Source organism: Agelaius phoeniceus, chromosome 7 (assembly GCF_051311805.1).
Source record: "Agelaius phoeniceus isolate bAgePho1 chromosome 7, bAgePho1.hap1, whole genome shotgun sequence".
Lineage (NCBI taxonomy): Eukaryota > Metazoa > Chordata > Aves > Passeriformes > Icteridae > Agelaius > Agelaius phoeniceus.
Window position 1 is genome coordinate 24,779,897 of NC_135271.1, and position 18,943 is coordinate 24,798,839.

General features: G+C 49.8%; 3 protein-coding genes across 4 annotated transcripts in view; 2 read left to right on the forward strand and 1 right to left on the reverse strand.

Moving 5' to 3' along the window:
* PLEKHM3 (pleckstrin homology domain containing M3) overlaps window positions 1-18,943 on the forward strand; it is a 126,261-nt gene that overhangs the window by 91,068 nt on the left and 16,250 nt on the right. Inside the window, exon 9 of one of the 2 annotated variants that reach the window (XR_013183019.1) lies at window positions 4,876-5,007. Coding sequence is in view for 1 of the 2 variants with exons in the window: in XM_077181290.1 (XP_077037405.1) it covers window positions 4,876-5,053 (178 nt within the window). In the remaining variant the exon portion in view is untranslated. Of the gene's footprint in view, window positions 1-4,875; window positions 5,057-18,943 lie in introns of those variants that run through there. The other variant, XM_077181290.1, reaches the window with a different exon arrangement.
* On the forward strand, window positions 5,069-12,117 carry FZD5 (frizzled class receptor 5). Its single transcript, XM_077181292.1, has one exon. The coding sequence runs from the start codon at window positions 7,259-7,261 to the stop codon at window positions 9,401-9,403; it is 2,145 nt and encodes a 714-aa protein (XP_077037407.1). The 5' UTR covers window positions 5,069-7,258; the 3' UTR covers window positions 9,404-12,117.
* Window positions 15,261-18,943, reverse strand: part of CCNYL1 (cyclin Y like 1) — a 37,110-nt gene continuing 33,427 nt past the window's right edge. Inside the window, exon 10 of the mRNA XM_054636473.2 lies at window positions 15,261-17,004. Within this exon, the coding sequence (XP_054492448.1) occupies window positions 16,888-17,004 (117 nt within the window). The 3' untranslated portion in view covers window positions 15,261-16,887. The remainder of the gene's footprint in view (window positions 17,005-18,943) is intronic.

Genomic DNA, 18,943 nt, shown 5'->3' on the forward strand with positions numbered 1-18,943 from the left:
TCAGTTTGATTGTATCAGTTTGGTAAAAAAAAAGCCTTGTAAGAGGACTACAGAACCTTGTCATCAATATTTTTGGCAGCTATGCTAGCACTTGTGGAATATTTTAGAGCACTTTCTTGCATCACCAGGTCATATCCCAAGCTAGATAGCATAATTGCATGCTCAGTGTTGCTGTGCATGGCAGTGAGGTGCAGGATTTAGAGAATGGATTCCTTCTTTTGTCCAGCAAATTTCCTGGATTGCTTCAATTCTGTTAACATTAGTCCCTGCCCTTATGGCCATAGAGAGCTGGGAAATCAACCACTCAGCCTTGAGCTGGGAAAAGACCATTTTGGCTCCTGCTGCAGTTTCTGCTCCATTTCCGTTCCACTACAGCACATAAAGGTCACTTGCATGTGTTAATCCTTCACATCTGACTAATACCTGAATGGAAGGTTGCTAGCAACATCCTTTCCCAAATCACCTTGACCTGTGTATTATACTATGCCATGAATGACTTGCAGAAGGAAGTAATCAAAATGTCTATAGTTCTAGCTAGTGCTAATTGCCTTCTCATCTGTTTCTGGCTCTTTTTATTGTGTCCAATAAATGTTGATTATGCAGGGATTTAAATCTGTATTTCAACATAGTTTTATTCACGTGATGTGAATGACATGACTCACTAAATCTTAGTTCTGATATTCCTCTAGCTCTGTGTCAAGCACTTCAAGGATGTCAAAAGCAGACAGGGAAAATCTGAAGTGCCTGATCTTAGCAAGAACACCTAAAAGGTCAGATAGAAGAGATTGTTTCAGGAGGTCTCTGGCTTTGATACTTTCTGGTTCATAGAAACACAAAATGTATGTGAATGTTCTCCTTCTAGGGTAATGTACATAAGTACATCTACAGGATAAAGCTTTCAAATGCATAATTTTTGATTGTTTCTGATCTTAAGTGAGCAATATGGCATGTTGTAAAGGAGTCCAGTTTCTGGAAATAATGATCCCTTAAGGTTGCCTCAAGAGAGTCCAGAATCACTGCATCTGGAAGGTCTTGATCACAGCATCTTGAGTTGTTAGTGAAGAAATGCAGTCAAACTGGCTTACATGTTTGAAATCTATTTTAAATAAACTCTGTATTTTCAGGAAAAGACAGACTGAACTCGAACTATTCTGAACACAGACTGAAGTTGCTTTTAACAGCAACAGTTGTTATCATATGTTTTGCACCAATTCATAGAATTTTAAGGCCAGGAGAGACTACCCATGATGGCAGATGCTTGAGCTGAGAGCAGTTTCTTTGTAAAGTGTCAGTTCGGCAGAGACAGAAAAATTCTTGGAAACATTTCTGTTTTCACTGACCAACTTTCTCTGAAAATCAGGCAGGACCTAAGAGACAAATGCTCATCAGGCAGATTCCTGCCTGAAGTCTGCCCAGTTTGCCAGCAAGATCCATCTCTCCAGGATTTCCATGTCCCCAACTCCAGGTCCTTCCCCATCCTTTGCTCCTAAGGCTTTCCTGGGCAGGGGGCTTCTAGGAATTCTCCATGTTTTGAGAGGAAACCTAGCTTTTCTTGATGCTGCAGGATTGCTCAGAAGTATAGGCAGCTTGCCCTGTTTGGAACAAACTGGTGTGTTTTACATTGTTTTTTAATGTTGGAATTTTCCACAAAACAGAACTCATAAGTTATAGCCAACTTCAGTCTGTGCTGCCTGACTGTTCTCCAGAGGATTGGCCATTACAAACTTGCATCCTAACTCTGAAATACTTGCCACAAATTTTTCAGACAAAAACCTGTCCCTCTTTTTGCTGGAATAAAAAAACTACTTAGCACTTCTGTCTCTGCAGCTGTAACAGATAATATGTCAATTTTGGTGTAAAGCAAGCAGATAGAAACAAGTTCCAAAGGCTGTGATCTGAAGCAGGGCAGGCAAAGATTTTGCCAAAGAACTGCTTTGAGCAGTTTCACCCTGAAGGCTTCACACAGCAAAGGAGGGGGCAGGAAAAAGGCAGAAAAGGAAAAAACTATTTTTGAGATAGTGCTGATTAAAACACCATTGGTCTGAAGAAGAGTCAAGCAGTAATTAGTCTATATTTTTTTGTTTCATAGAGGCATTTGATGGCTCCCATGGATGAGCTGGGGGTTTGTTTTACTCTGTGGTCAGTCAGAGCTGGTTAAGCCAGAGCTGATCTTTGCTGGGCTGCAAAGCTGGGCTCCTTCAGGCCTGCTGGGGACTAGCCAGGGGTTTGGCTTCTCACAGCTGCATTGGTCTTCAGAAACCAACACTTGTGCTCTTGCATGCTGGCCCCCAGGAGGTTGCAGGGAAGTGGTGATGGCCCCTACCTCATGTGCATGTAGAGGGTTAGATGTGCTATGATGCAAACCACAGCTTCATGGCTCATATGGTCACTTTCAGATCAGACGGGGCAAAACTTGTTTGGTTCATGGGAAATGCTCTGCCCTCTAAGTTAGGAAAAGGCCTGAGCTGCTCAGACCACTAGAGTGGCAAGCTCTGGCCCCTTGGTTGAGAAAAAAATCTCAGATTCCAGGCTTCAAGGCTGCTCATTTTGCAGCTTTGCTGGGAGCTCGGTTCACTTACAGCTATAGGCATACAAATATATGTGCCATGCAATAATCCAGCTTGGAAATCCCACTGGAGCAAAGTATTCAACTGAAAAATATTTGGAGTAACTTTTTTTGCAATGTATAGAACAGCAAGAGTTTAAGAAACAATCTCACTGTATTTAAACAGTCATTACTGCTTTCTGGGTAAATAACACATGTTTTTAAAATGGTCTCTATACACAATAGACACTAACACAATAAATCCTAATTGCTCTGAAGGACCCATTAGGCTGTATCAGGTCAATACATGGCGGAGCTTTTTTTGAAAGTCACTCACCCTGTTGTTACATAAGCTACAAATTGAAAGTCCATAAATAAGTATTTGCTAAATGAAGAGTGAGGGCTTTGCCAGGGCTATACTAATTTATCATGTCAACTTCACTATGGGGACTGTTTTCTTTTGAGAGAAAAAGAAAAGAAAAAAAAAAAGCATTATGTGCAGTGTTTCAAAAACTACATATCTGAAAAGTTTCAGATGTTTCAGGCTGCACTATACCCCCCAAGAAAATTAGAAGTAAGGAACTTCACTGCTTCCTCTTTATCTCAGTTTTGTGAGTCACAGCAAGGGGATTTGAAGCCAGCCATGGCTGTGGCATGGCAGAGGCCCATCCTCATCACCACCAACCCTCCTGCAGCTCTGGGCCAGGGCCCTGATCCTGCCTCTGCATGCTGTGGTAGTGGTACCTCAGGACAGAAACTTCAGCATTCCAACTGTGGCTTATGGGAAGGTTCCCAGTGCCTGGGGAGACCAAAGAAAGCTTATTGCATGCATTTTATGTGGACTTATACATACAAGTATAGTTAATTAATTAAGTGATGAGTTTGGCAAGATTAGTTTTATGTGCAGCCATCTTCCTGATTTTACTTTGGTCTCACCTGAACTTCTGGTGGCATTTTTCAAACTGCAGCACTTGTGTTAGTTAGGTGTTACTGAAGTTTGTGTCACTGTTAGAAATTAAGTTTTGGATTAATTCACTCAGAAGTTTTCAAGTTCTATGTAACTTTTTGGATATGGCTACAGTTTGGCATGGTTTTGTTTTCCTGAAATACGCTAAGGTGTGTAATTGCACAGGTGTATATAAAACCAAATTGTATTGATGTAAGCTAGGATTTTTAAGGGAATGGTGAAAAGCATTCAAATGATTTAAATCTGAATTCCTGTCCCCAAGCCACAGCCTCTAATTCATCTGGGCACATGAGAAATGTTCACCCCCGCTGCTGTTGCACTTCAGTAGGATTTGGGTGCCAGGGTCCCTCTGCAAATGCTGGCAGTGATTCTCACTCTGCTCTGCCTGCTTGCAAAGGGCCAAGAGTCTCTCTTGTCTCCCTGCCTGTCAGGTCCCTCCTGCCTGCAGTGCAGCAAGAACCTTGGTCTAATTTAGGAGCCCCCTGCTCCAGGTGCTGTTGTACAAGGTCAGTCTTGGTGCCAGGGTTTTGCAGCACAGGCAGCCTGGAGCTGCAGCTCTTAGGAGGGAAGGCAAACACTTGCCAGGGGTGGAAGCAGAAGCACACCTGCCCTGGTGCAGCATGCAGCCATGTCCTCAGTGTGGGGCAAACACTGATATCCTTTTGTACCAGTACACAGTGGTCTGCTGTGCTGGTGCTGCCTGGGGGCTGCACCCTGATGCCAGAAGTGATGTCTGTTCCTGCACTCCTGACAGGCAGTAAGGCACAGTCTTGTGCTGCTGCAAGCCACCTTATGGTCCCCAGCACCTCCTCACTCAAGCAGTTTGTTATCAGGGGTCACTGCTAATTTGAGCAGGGCCTGAGCCAGCACAGCCTCCAGCTGGGGTGACTGGCAGGCTGCCCACCAGCACCGGGATCACCTGCACTGGGCCCCCACTGCTCCCTTCCTGGGAGCTGGAGACTTGTCAGCAGTGCAGACAAAACCAGCATTTGCTGCTTCAAGCAAGAAGGGTCGAGGGCCAAGGGGTGGTGTGCTGATCCTGTGACAAGAGGGGCAGGAGGTTCCTGCCCTGCTTTGGTGCCGGCAAAGCCAAGAGCGAGATCAGTGCTCTCTGGCTTTGTCCCTGCCCAAAGCCTGGGCTGAAAAGCTCTTTGCAAAAGTCTGCTGAGTCCTCTAACAAGGGCAAGGGCAATAGCCAGTCTTTACAAAGGAAACTCACTTAGTCCTTTTCTAAAGTCTTTTAAAAGTCATGGTATCCTGCACAAAAGCAATTTGTCCAGGTAAACAGTGTACGCTGACAGTCAGCAGTGAAAGAACCAAATACAGAAATATTTATCACCTTTTTACTTGCTGCTTCTACCAGGAACCACTGCATCCCAGCTGAAAATTCGTCAGTGAGTGGAAGGTATGTCTGTGAGGACATGTATTGCCAGTCCATGCCTGAATCCTCTGGGCTGGAGCCAGGAGCAGGGGTTAGATGTACTCCCAGGCAGACCTGTCTAGCATGGTGGAGCTTCATGGACACTTCTGCACGTGGATAAAAGGTAAAGTGATTTTTAATAATTTAAGAGTTTTTTAACTGCAAGAGCATTTTCATAGGGCCAGGAAACACTTCCTTTTTTGTCTGCAGGGTTTAACACAGTAAATTTTGTGCAGACACACCTTCTGTTTATGTGCTGGATGCAGTGCACTCTCATCCTTTACTGAAGAGATGAGTAACAAACCTATCAACTGCACTTGCACTTACCCCTTTAATCCTGCTCTGGTTGTTCTGCTACATATTCATAAAAAACAAAAAAGGAAACAGAAGCACAGAGCAAGCCAACAGATGTCTACCTGGCTCTTAATTGGATTTTATGTGTCCCCAGTGTAGCAAATACAGCATTATTTACAGCCAGGCTCTAAGAATTAGATACATCTGGAGGAGTGGCAAAACCTGAACCAGGCTACAAGAGTTGATAGATTAACTGAAATGAAGAGCTGCCCCATTTTCCCCTTCTTATCTTCTCCCTTTCCACTTATGTACCCGTTCCCCATTGTGTGTCAAATCAAACTAAGATGTTGCCCAAGAGAATGCTTATAAAAATGAAAAATGCCAACAAAAAAAGACAATTTCTGCTCTTATGGAGCTTCATCAGCATTTTCTAATTGTATAGCAATGATGATAATAAAAAGGCTGCCCTCTTCTCTCAGCTATAATTTGGATAATCAACTGACAGCCATAATGAAACTGTCTGTGATTGCTTTCTGTTGGGCTGCTAGTTCACAGAAACTCATTGTTGAGGAGAATTAAAAGTTATGACTCCTGCTACAATGATATGCCACTGTCTTCCAAAGGAACATGTGATTTATAATTTTCTTCTGTATAGCTCTATTACAGGGAAAACTTACAGTGTAAAGAGGTATAGGGATGTGAGATTTATTTTTTCCTTTTTTAAAAAAATGTTAACAGTGAAAGCTGACATTGCCAAGTAATATGCATGCCTAGTCTGGGTAGATGTGGATTTCAGAGGTGGTCGTGAGGTCTCTCGCCTTTAAATGACTGATGGCTTTGGTCATCAGCAGTCAGTGCTCTGCCTGTGAGTACATCAGCCACTGGCCTCAGAGCAATAAGCAAGCCAGGTTTTACTTCTGGGAGGAAGGCAGAAGCTAAGTCATGATTTGAGTATTTGCTTTGTGGCTCTGGGTGCAGTTGGGGGTATTTTGGGTGCTGGTGTTCCCCAGCACCAGGCCTTGAATGCAAGGTGTCTGTATCTGTGATGTGCTGTGGGTATGTCTTGACTAGTAGATCCAGGGCTGGATGAAAGTGCTCTGGTCTAAAATGCCCTTCTATCCACATCCACTGAGGTGGAGTGAGTAGCTCCTGTGCAAGGCCTTCTGCCTTGGGCAGAATAAGGCTCTGCCACAGCAGCTGCAATCTGGATCCCCGAATCTGGCTTCTGAAGCAGGTCTGTTCCCCTGTGTGCCCTGAACATGCCGTGGGCTTCAGGGCTTTCAGGGAAGCGCTTGAAAATCGGGCTGGCAATTTCGGTGTTTACGAATGCATGGACTGGAGGATTGGAATTCCTGGCAACTGAGCGTGACCACCTCGGTGGCTCTGGCAGGAGCCCGCGGTCCCAGGGCGCTGGGCAGAGCCCTCTGCCCCGGCACGGTCTCGTCGTCGGTTCGCGCTGCGCTGCAGCGCCTGCCACCCGCCTGGGCGGGAAGAAAAGGGCTGGCGGAGCGGCTGGCGACCGGAATCCGGGGCAGGAATGTGGTAGCGCAGCTGCCTGCACTCGGGCAGGGGCGGCTTTCCTTCCCGCCGAGGCTCAGCGTTCCGGGAGTCAGGAGCGCTGCCCGCCGGGCAGCCTGGGCGCGGGCAGCGCCGGTAGATGCTGCAGCGCCCCTTGTACCCGGCTGATGTGCCATGGCCGGAGCAAGGCAAAGCCGGTCAGGACCCCTTCACGTCTTCCTTTACCCTACCCAGGGTTTCCCCGTCAGGACCCCTTCACGTCTTCCTTTACCCTACCCAGGGTTTCCCCCGTTCGTCCCAGTCCCGTTACGGCGGGCGAGGCCCCGGCCCCTTCCCGCGAAGAGGCGCTGAAGGGCCCGAGGAAGAAGGGGAAAAGTGGTAGCAGCGCCGCAGGCACCGTCTGCCCTCTGCCTCCGGCCGCTTGGCTCTTCGCGCCGAGCGCCGAGCCGGGCCGTCGCGGCGCTGGGGGGGCGGAGGGTCCCGGGAGGGGCCCGGCGGGCAAGAGGGGAAGGCGATGCACAGATGCGGAGCAGTCGTGGTTTGGCAGCACCGTCATCTTCTCACTTGGCCTCCTGCCCCCGGGCCGCCGCGGGACTCCGAGCGCCGGCGCACGGGGACCCGGTGGGACGCGTCCAGCAGCGGGGCCGGGGCAGCGCGGCGTTCCGCCCAGCGGGACTCGGTGCCCGGCGCGGGGGCGACCGCGGGGAGCCCCGGCGGGGCGGAGCCAGCGGCGGGGGCGGTCCCGGGGCGGTCTCGGGGCGGGGCGCGGGCGCGGCGCGGAGCGGGGGCGCCCGCCCGCCCCAGAGCGCAGGTGGCGGCGGCGGCGGCGGTCGGGATCCCGCTCTCGCTCCCGGCGGGGCCCCGCTCCCGGCGCGGAGGCGGCAGGTGCCCAGGACATGCGGCGGCGGTAGGACGCGCGGCGGCGATGGGCGGCCGGGGGCTGCCGGTGCCGCTGCTGCTGCTGGGGCTGCCGCTGCTGCTGGGGCTGCCGGCGGCGGGGCGCGCCGCCTCCAAGGCGCTGGTGTGCCAGGAGATCACGGTGCCGATGTGCAAGGGCATCGGCTACAACCTCACCTACATGCCCAACCAGTTCAACCACGACACGCAGGACGAGGCTGGGCTGGAGGTGCACCAGTTCTGGCCGCTGGTGGAGATCCAGTGCTCCCCGGACCTGCGCTTCTTCCTCTGCAGCATGTACACCCCCATCTGCCTGTCCGACTACACGAAGCCGCTGCCCCCCTGTCGCTCCGTCTGCGAGCGGGCCAAGGCCGGCTGCTCGCCCATCATGCAGCAGTACGGCTTTGCCTGGCCCGAGAGGATGAGCTGTGACAGCCTGCCGGTGCTGGGAGACTCCGAGGTGCTTTGCATGGGATACAACCACACGGAAGCCACCACCCTGCCGCCCTTCTTCGGGAAGCCCACGCGCCCTGCCAAGGACATGGCCAAAAACCTGACGCCACTCGATGGGCAGCGCCTCTCAGGGCTGGACTGTGGTCAGACTTGCAAGTGTAAAGCGCCTCTGATCCCCATCTCCAAGGAGTCCCATCCGCTGTACAACCGTATCAGGACAGGGAAGGTACTCAACTGTGCCATCCCCTGCTACCAGCCCTACTTTACCCAGGATGAGAAGACCTTCGCTACCTTCTGGATCGGCCTCTGGTCCATCCTCTGCTTCCTCTCCACCTCGACCACCGTGGCCACCTTCCTCATTGACATGGAGCGCTTCAAGTACCCTGAGCGCCCCATCATCTTCCTCTCTGCCTGCTACCTCTTCGTCTCCCTGGGCTACATCGTGCGGCTGGTGGCAGGACACGCCAATGTGGCTTGCAACCCGGAGCACCACCACATCCATTACGAGACCACAGGCCCTGCTCTCTGCACCGTGGTTTTCCTTCTCCTCTACTTCTTTGGCATGGCCAGCTCCATCTGGTGGGTCATCCTGTCCCTCACCTGGTTCCTGGCTGCTGGCATGAAGTGGGGCAACGAGGCCATTGCCAGCTACTCGCAGTACTTCCACCTGGCTGCCTGGCTCATCCCCAGTGCCAAATCCATTGCTGTACTGGCACTGAGTTCTGTTGACGGTGACCCAGTGGCTGGGGTTTGCTATGTGGGCAACCAGAGCCTGGAGAATCTGCGGGGCTTTGTGCTGGCACCACTAGTGGTTTATCTCTTCACCGGCAGCCTCTTCCTGCTGGCTGGCTTCATCTCGCTCTTTCGCATCCGCAGCGTGATCAAGCAGGGCGGCACCAAAACCGACAAGCTGGAGAAGCTGATGATCCGCATCGGCATCTTCACCGTGCTCTACACCGTGCCTGCCACCATCGTCATCGCCTGCTACATCTACGAGCAGCACAACCGGGAGGCCTGGGAGCAGGCACAGAACTGCTCCTGCCCGGGGGACCCTCACCGCCCCAAGCCTGACTATGCTGTCTTCATGCTCAAGTACTTCATGTGCCTTGTGGTGGGGATCACCTCCGGCGTTTGGATCTGGTCTGGCAAGACACTGGAGTCCTGGAGGCGCTTCAGCACCCGCTGCTGCCGGGCCAGGAAGCCTGCGGGCACCTCGGGGTACGGTGAGGCCAGCCCGGCACTGGTGGGCAGGACGGTACTGCCCAGCATGGCCTCCTACCACAAGCAGGTCCCGCTGTCCCATGTGTGACCAGAGGGAGCCTCGGTGACCCCAGCCACAGGGAGGAGAGGGTTGTGAAGACCCTGGGCCACAGAAGAGGGGGTGACAGCTGGGCCACCCCTGGCATCTTCAGCCCCACCATGGTGGTGCTGCCTGGGACCGCAGGCACAGAGCAGCTGCAGCCCCAGGCAGGGCAGGAGGAGGTGCTGCCAGTTATGTGGAGGCAGAAGGACAGGGTGGTCTGGAGCCTGGCACTGCCATGTATGCCCCATTTGGGGTCCCACGTCCTGGCTGGGGTCCTGGGATGCTGCTGCCTGTGGGCCAATCAGGTGGCAGTAGACCCTCAAGCACTGATTTGTGTCCCACAACAAGCCTCTGGGCAGGTCTTGCTGGTGCCAGGGTGAAAGGCAAAGCTGTAGCAGTCAGGGCAGATGGTGGCCCCCAGCCCCAGGTGGCACTGGCACTGGGCTCCTCACTAAAGCCTAGAGAGTGGGTCAGGGAGAGCTGGCAGGGGGTGCTGCTTCCCTGGGTGCCCTGGGCAGAGCAGGAGACTGCTCTCAGAGCCCCCAGGCACACCACATATTGAGGAGGGGACGCCTGGGGGCCCTGGTGTGAGGCAGCCGCTGGTCCTGCTCAGGCAGCAGGACGCTGACCAGGAGGGGAGGAGCTGTGTGGGCCGGGGGCTTCATGGGTGGTGGCAGTGCAGGAGGAAGGGGCCGTGGAGAGGATCTGCCACAGGGACAGGGTCCCTGCTGTCTGCAGGGCAGGCAGGGACCAGGTGATCCCCTGCGGTCCCTTCTGCCCTGGGCAAGCACAGCCGGCTCCCTTCAGTCAGGGCTCAGACCGGGCAGGAGCTGGGCTCAGCTGGGTGGCACTGACTCCCTGCTCTGCGATGGGCAGCCAGCTGCACTGCCCACGGAGCCGCTCAGCCGGGGGCTGCACAAGGGGCCCTGTGGGTGTGAGGCTGCTGGCCCAGCACGGGGTTTGCAAGGAGCTCTGGCCCTGATAGCGGGGCTCTCCCGAGGGCCCTGTGCCCCGGAAGGGTCGGTGCCGCTCGCACCCTCGCCTCTGCAGGGGGGTGAGTTCCCCGGTCCCCCTTGTCCTGTGTGGGTTACCTGGGGTGAGGGAGGCAGGCCCTGTGTTCTGCTTGCCAGCTGTGGCACCGCAGCTGAGCATGGCACAACCAACCCTAAAAGGGTGGTTGCACCCGTGCAGTGAGCAGTGACTGCACGGGGGTGTCCCAGCCAGGTGGCAGGCTGTCTCTCCAGAGCAGCAGCTGGGTTTTCCAGTCAGTCAGCTTCAATACTTGTTGCTGCTTTTCTCAAAGCTCTGTCTCTGCTAGAGTACCAGGTTTGAGAAGGAGCAGTTAATTTAGGAAAACTTAGCTAAGCACTCATACCTCTTTTCCTCCAACTTCCCAAGCCTTTTTCACTTCCCTGGATCAGACAGCAGCTGAGCACTGACAGAGCAGCACTGCCTGGCGTTAAGCAGTGGTGACAGCTGGGTTTCAGTTGTTAGAATAATGGTGGGGGGGCCCTGTTGTCAAAGTCCCTAAATGCAGCCAGGGCAAGGGGCTCCAGGTGTGGTGCAGGATGAGGCTGGCTGCCTCTGGCCACTTGTGAAAGCACCTGGGTTTTAATTGTTTTTTCTGCCTGCCCTAAGCAGTGATGATGTATGAAACTACCCAGCCATTACAGGAGTCCTTTTTGCCCTCCTTCAAGCGTGGCACTGTGACCCAGCTGTTGAAGCACCAGAGAACAACTGCTGGCTTTGCTCCTGCAGGACTGCAAGGATCTGAGGTTGTTCTTAACACCTTTGGACCACTTCAGTCAAAAAGGTTTCCACCTCATTTTAAAACCAAAACCTGGGAAGTGAGGGAATTCTCAAGTGACCCATCACCAGATAAAGGTACTGCATGAGTGTCCCTGGGGAGTCCTGGTTAGAGGAGACAGAGGTGCAAGGATGGAGGGCTCACCAGGGATTGTTCAGATGCACCCATCTGCACTCTTGCAATAGGGCTCACCCCCTCCAGCATGTTGGAGTGCTTTATTGTGGGCAGAATTGCACCAATGTTGTGTTACACACTGTAAATAGTCGAATTATAGCCTACTTTGTACATAAAGAAGCCTTATGTAGTGACCTTTGATACAGGTTAGGGACAGGTGTGTTCTCAGCAGTGGGGCAGGTCAGGCACAGAGACACTGTGGGTAGTCTCGTGCTGTAATCCAGGGCATTAAATGATTTCAACCTCCTCCAGTCCACACCTTGCTGGACTCTCTCTCTATAGTGCCTTTTGTAGATACAGCTAAACATACATCATGCAATACAATGAACAAAACCATGAACAAAACCATGTCAAAGGTGGTATTTTGCTGTTTTTGTTTTTTTCCAAAGTGCAACTGACTGTGTAAAGAAATCCAAGATTAGCTACAAACCGTTGCCTATTGAAAAATGCGAGAGCATTTTCAGCTTTGATGTAATGGTAGGGTAATACAATCAACTCGTGTTTGAGCCTGGCTTCTCAGCAACAAGTGGCAGGAGGGGGGAAGGAGCCATTTCCGTGTGCCCTGTCTGCTGTAGCCAATTTACATGTTGGGTTTTGCCTCTATCGTTACCCATGCTGTTCAATGTTGCTTAAATAACTGTACTATATTATGTGAAAAGCTGAAGAAATTTTATTCAAAGAGAAGTATCAAGATTAGTTATTTATGAGGAGAAAAAAATAGTGTGTGTTGTTTTCTTTACTTCTGCTTCTGTTAGAGTGTTTATTACCTTAAAAGCTTACCTGTTGGGGGAGGGGGAGGCGTGTGCTGGAGTGCCGAGCCGGGCTCTTATCACTGGGGATCGTGGGGAACTGGTGAGGCAGCTGCACTGCGTGGCACAGGAATAGCACGTTCCATGTGCAGGAACCCCACGCAGCGCTGCCCCTGGCACGGAGGATGGCACACATCCATGCCCTCAGTGCCAGGCTCTGCCCTGAGCCGGGTTCTGTGCTGGGGCTGTGCCCGTGACCGCGCTGACAGCGCCTTCCCTGACGGGCCAAGGTCACGCCTCGCTGCTAAGAGGGTTAACGATCAACTTTTATTGGCGTTCTGCAATTTGCACAGTACTGTCCCTTGCCCTGTGCTGAGATCAGGCCCTGAAGAGGTGCCCTTTGGTACTCCTAAGGCCAAGGAGATGACAGCTCCTAGCCAAGCAGGATGCTGCACGCCGGCCCCTTTGGGTGGCTGTGCTTCCATCTGCGAGGAGCACTTTGGGGAGGGACAGCAAGGGGTTAAGGCTGGCTCCGTGGTGACTAATGGTGCAGGACTCTACTATCTAGTTAGGTGTGTAGGCACACACCAGGTCCCACCAGATAGGATCTCTTACCTGGAAGCAGCATTCCAGCACCCAGTGATAAACCTGACAGTCCCACAGCCTGACTCACCTGATTCTGCAGGGATCTGCCCCCCATGCTCAAGTACAGGCAAAACACACTATTGGGACTGATCCTATCGTTTGATGGGCAGCAGTTTTGGGGTGTGGAGGGGACATGAACCATTTCAGCATCAGGTTCTTCTCAAGGAGCTGTGGACACTCACTGCCTGCTCCCAGACGTAACTCCAGCACCTTGCTGGCAGCCTTGTTGTCATTCTTGCCTGCAGGAAGCTGCTGTGTCCTCAGCTCCTCGGTAAACAGGAGTTTGGCAGCACTGCCATCCACCGCCTACCTCCAGCCACTGTTTCTGAGCAAGGGAAGGGCCTCTCCTGCAGGCAGTGTGTGAATTACCTGCAGGACTGTGTCCCCGTCAGCACACACGTGATCTCTCACAGCTGGCCTAATGCTTGTGCTCCTGGGCTCTCCAGGTTCCACTTGGTCAACTTAAACCACCCTTAAGTCACCGGCTTCCCTGGGGCTGAAGGGTGGAGATGCAGCACAAGTTCAGGCTGGGTGGCATGGGGACCATGTGGCTCTTCAAATAGGTTTTAATATTGATCAGAAGCCAAAGTGGTTATTTCACCTAGAAAATGCCTTGTCTGTGAAGGCAGCCTGAGACTTTCCTCATGCTAAGACAAACAGGCCCATGCTCTGCCATTTAAGTGCTCTTTTGCCAGTCCACTGGGGGGTGGGTGTTAGTAAGAGCACTACAGTCACTTTGGCAGCACCCTGCAACTCACTCTGTGCTGGCAAACAGCTTATTTGGTGCAAGGATATTTTCCCAGGTAATGATGTGGAATACCAATTCTGTGTCATAGTCCTATGGTGCTGTGGGAAATCCCAGGACAGGCTGGGGGCTGCAGCCTGCCCAGTGCTGAGCTGTGAACGGAGCAGCTCACCCTGCCCTGAGCACTCCTGCCAACCTCCTGTGCAAGCTCTTGCCTCAATGGCTCTTCTGTCCAATTCTGCTTGCTCAGGGTATGCTTGACACATCTACTCTTATCCAGGAGCAGTGGTCTTGACATTTATTCCATCCTCAAGTGCCTGTCCTCTTAACTGCCAAACCCAAACTGAAGTAGTTCTCATAAAATTCCCTTGGAAACAAAATACACAGTCCCTGTACACAAAGGGAAGGGTTAGGGTTGTAGCCCACTAACACCTCCATGGGCTCCTGCCCCTGCTAGTCTGGCTGGGCCATAACATAGCTATTGTCTCTGCAAACAGCATTTACTGCCAGATGGGGAGTGCTGCCCTGGAACTGAAAGCAGGCAGAGGTCACCTCAACATAGATTAAATATTATTCAGCTATTGGATTAAGAAAAACAAGGTATATTGATCCCATAGTCAGTTTCTCTTCCCTGGGAACAGAAACTAGTAACAGTCTCTGTAATTTCAGTATTCTGACCATGACTGTAATTTTTCTTTTGCCTCTTTGAGAAAAGTGTTGCCAGCATACAGAGTAGTGCAAATTGGAGGGTATTTCCCTTTTACAGTTCATTGTCCAGCAGAACCACCTCTATGCAATTCCTTCTGAAACATTATTACTGCCCAGCACTTCAAAAGGGAGCTGTATGGTTTACTTTGTATTGTTTAGCTAAGAAATACACTAGTTTTGTTTTCCAGAATCTAACTCTTTTAGGGGTACCAGAATGGGAAACAGAATTGCTATTTTTTTCCTCTTAAGCTGAGCTGGAGTTAGGCCTGCTTAGTATATGCTGAACAAATCAAAATCCCATTGATAATGTGTTTTGGGCTACAGTAAAACTAAAGCCATGTAATATTCAAAGCAAAATTAGGTTCATAGCAGCTGTCTCCTGCAGGATATATTGCAGAAGCAGCCATCAGCTTGAGATGTCATTCACCTGCCATCCAGATCAGCAGGAAGAGTCTCCATCTCTTGGAGGGAGAAAGGGAAAAAAGGGAAATGAGTGGCCCCAGTCTCTGCTGAGCAGCTCCCAGTGAGTGGCTGCTTTTGGAGCAGCCCCACAGCAGAGTGCACCAGGCTGATCCCACACAGCTGAAGGCACCTGGCCGTGCTGAGGGAAGCAAAGCTCGTTAGCAATTAGGTCACAAGTCAATCCAGGAGCTGGTCACTTGTAGCTTCCAATTTAGTGCTCCTCAAGGGAGGACTTTAACACCATCAAATCGCCTCCAGAGAGACTGGCCCTACTTAAAGCCCATTGAAGTGCAAAGAAACTGTCAGTGAGTGGTTTTATTTGAGCAGCCCAGTCAAGTTCTAAATCCAAAGAGCATGTGGGAAGATCTGGGCAGCCATTCCGGGCTGCACCCTTCCCAGGAGTCTGCTGCCTGCTGCCACACATTGCCAGCCCATGGGGACCAAATAAAGGTGATAGGCTGATGGGGCAATGGAGAGGCTTTCACAGACACCACTGGGGTTTCTCTTTTTTTTTTCCCCTCCTTTTTTGAGGGCCAGTGGAATCCAACAGCTGTAAAGAACACACCCTTCAACTTTAATTAAAATAGAGTTTATTAGCTTTTCTTTTAATACAAACATGAGAAAGAAAAACCACCTGAAGATGTAGTGTTATTTTCAGTATTGAATTGTGATCAATACCTGAAGTGCCAAGTCCCGTGGGTTTGGGAGCCAGGGGCCGGCATATTTGCATACTGCAAAAGGCTGTATGCATCACTTGAACAGCGGAGTGCAGCCACACTGATGATGGCACTCACACAGCCCCACTCCCAAAGGCAGATGGACTTGTTGTTACACTCAGTGTAAGTTTCTGGGCCTTGGCCATACGAGGAAGTGCACAAAACCCGTGTCATTCAGAGGGAAATCTGCTCCTAGGACACTGCCTAGAACCTATTTGGATCCAAGAAGGGAAGATACTACAAAGACTTGTAACAGGAAGAGTCTACAATAATACTTATCCTGTTTAGAGTTCAGTTTCAGAGCTCGAAAGTAAGCTCTGTTCTAAAGTCTCAGAAAGAGCAAACCCCAAGCCTCTAGAGCAGTTGCACAAGATAAAATTCACTTTGGGAAAAAAAAAAGGTTTATAGAAAGCTTTTTGATAATTCTCAGTTGAACACAATATCTTTCCATCTACCTTGATAGGTAGTCCAGGATTCTCAAACTCATTATTGTCTCATTATGAATGTAACTTCCTCCCAGGAAACTGAAACCCGAGGAGAGCCAGATGGATGCACAATATCAGCTTTAGGAACTCACTGTATATAGCACAAGAGATCTGCAGTAGAACTCAGAGAAGCAGTGCTGCACACACGCCATTCACCACTGGATTGCTACACTGTTTGGGATGGTGATGATGTTTCCAGACCAACTTTTTCATTCAATGCCTCAGAAAAATACACAGATTACATCTCTTCCAGAGCAATATAAGTATTAGAAAATGAGAGAAGCACCATAATTCACAAGAAATGCAGCATGGACCCTATACATTTTAACAATACATAAAACCGTATCTCTGCCCCCAGTCAAAACATTCAAAGTCTTTTGACAATCTTTACTGGAGTGAAGTTGTGGGTGCAGAGGTGGAATTCCTTCCTGCTGGGCAGCTTCTTGGTATGAACACATCACCAATAATAGCAGCTTTTAGTAGCCAAACCAGGGAAAAGCCATCAACACGTGTCTATGCTACTGTTTTCAGCTCCAGAGCGGCTTTATACTTTAAGAGTCCCATGTGTTGTTTTTGTTAACACTGCATTGACCTGAAATACAAATGCAGTGAAGACTCTGGATGACAGGGGAGAGGAGGGAAGAACATTGTAACTATAGTCATGTGGTTAGTGTTTAAATTCTAAAATTTAAAACTACTTATTATTAAAAACCTCAAGAGTTCACAGCTATAGGCCTACATAGTAAGCAAACATCTGTGGGGGAGAGAAGGAGAAAAGTTTGTTTTTGCACCTCTGGATACATCAGAAGGAGGAGAGAGTTGATTTGACAAAGGTCTTGTCTTTTGCACCAAGTGTGTTCCTCAAGCGCTGGGCTCCCTTGGCTGGCTCACTCTCGCCTCCCCTTGCTGAAGCCACCATCCGGGCTGGCTGGCGTGCGTGGAGTGGTGATTCCTGCGGCTCCTGGGACGCTGCTCCTGGTGCTGCTCCTCGCTCTCTCCTCACGAGAGGATGGCATTAGAACGGCGGATACCAACCAAGTTATCAGCACTGAAAGATCGTCTCATAGCAGCTTTGGACAAGTCTTTGTATTTGTCTTCACACAGCCGGGAGATTGCCTGCACAGCACACACACAAAATGCAAAACCTGCATTAGGAAGGTCTGAACGTTCCAAGGGAGGTTTTACATGTGCAGTTCCAACAGCACAGGTGCTCTGCAGCAGTGACACTTCTGGCTTTTCTCCAGAATGACAACAGATAAGGACTGCTCTGGAGGGAGAACAGTAATGGCATCTGTCCCCAGGTAAACACAAGCCATCAGGAAGGTAGACCTAAAGAAGGTGAGTGGTTTCCACGTGCAAGTATCTTCTTTATTTTACTAGTCTCACTATCTAATGAAAAACTTGGATCCAGTTCAGACTTAAGCTTGTGGAAGTTATGTTGAAAATGACCCCAGTAGCTGGGTCTGGTGCACGCAGCAGCACAAAAAATTTATTTCAACAGTGCAGAAACGCACACAGGCATTTCTCTGAGAGAAAAGGTTCAAACTGAAAAGCTTTCTGTGCTCCCTTGGGCATCTTACACTTGGCCACTCAGGGCAAGCAAGCCAAGGAAATGTATTTCTACTGGGGTGTCTGTTTTGCTTTTACCTTCTCTACTCCCTCACTCCCAACATTTTCTCTCTTACCAGGATCACCCCCATGATCTGAGATGGGAGGGCAGCCATGGTACTTTACTATAGCAATTAAATATTAGCACATGTAGACAATCCAGTGTTGAATTGCTTTTTCATGAATTTATTGGCTTGCCTTTGCCCTGCTTATCTAGCTGTTCTAGTAACAAGCCTAATTATTTAAATCCTAATAAGACAATTGTCAAAAAAATACTGTGTCTCCTCCCCTGCAAGATCTGTTTCTGATTGGAGCCTTCAGGCATTATCAATGCAAATTAATAAGGATACCTGTAATAAAAAAAACAAACTGAATTTCAGCCCTGAACATTTACTTCCATTAATAATTTACCACCTATCACCAGATGAACTTTCAGAGTCCTGTGATCAGCTACAAGCCTGCACCTTCCCTTTAAGGCAGCACCCATTCAGCACAGCCCAGTGTTCTGCAAGTTCAAAAGGTGAAAAGCACTCTGAGCATGAATAAAGTTCTAAGTGTATTTTAAAATAATTATTTACATTTATTTCTGCCGACCTTCTGGAGGCATGCATTTGGCTCAAGAGTGGCATTCTTTGAGACACTGGCGGCATGAGCTCCTGGTGCAAGACCAGACAGACTCTCCATCCTGCTCTAATGCTAGCACATCAATCACACAGCAACCTGTGTTGACATATTTAGCCCCAGTTGCCCATATGGTGTAAATCAGTTTTCAGTTTCTGGAATTCACTAATTCACTGCTTTATACAGGCTCCTATCAGCTGCTTATATGCTTCTAAACGAAAAGTAGAATAAAAAATTTTAGCAAATAGTCTAAATATTTATCATATTTTAGAATTAAACCCCAAGATGTCCAATATACATGCATTAGTAAGTGCATGATAGCAAATTACAAAGTGGTCTGAAAATTACTCTGGTTTTAAATACCAAGCCCCCAAATACTAAGAAAGAAGAAACAAAACAGGCTCACAATCTGTAAATCATCCACTTATGCCCTGGCACTGAGCAGTTCAGTAAACAATTTCCTGTGGACTATGAACTGCCCTACAACCACATTTACAATTAGTGACAGTGTTAGCTTAAAGTGCAAGTAACAAGGGTGAGACAAAGCAGAAGAGCTGCATTGCTTAACTTTAAATAGAGGAATTCATAGGCATATCATACTTCTCATTCCAAAGGACCAGGAGGGATCCCACTTACTCCTGAAGTTCAGGCATTTATGGGACAAAATAAAATCCCTAGCCCTTGGCAGAATTATTGGGGGTGGACAATGGAACAATATAAGCCAAGAATCTGCAGCACACCCCTCTCTGAAAGGGACTGTGGTATCAGTGTGTACAGGGCCTGTGGTAATGCTTTTGTTGAAAGGTCAACAAAACAACATGCAGAG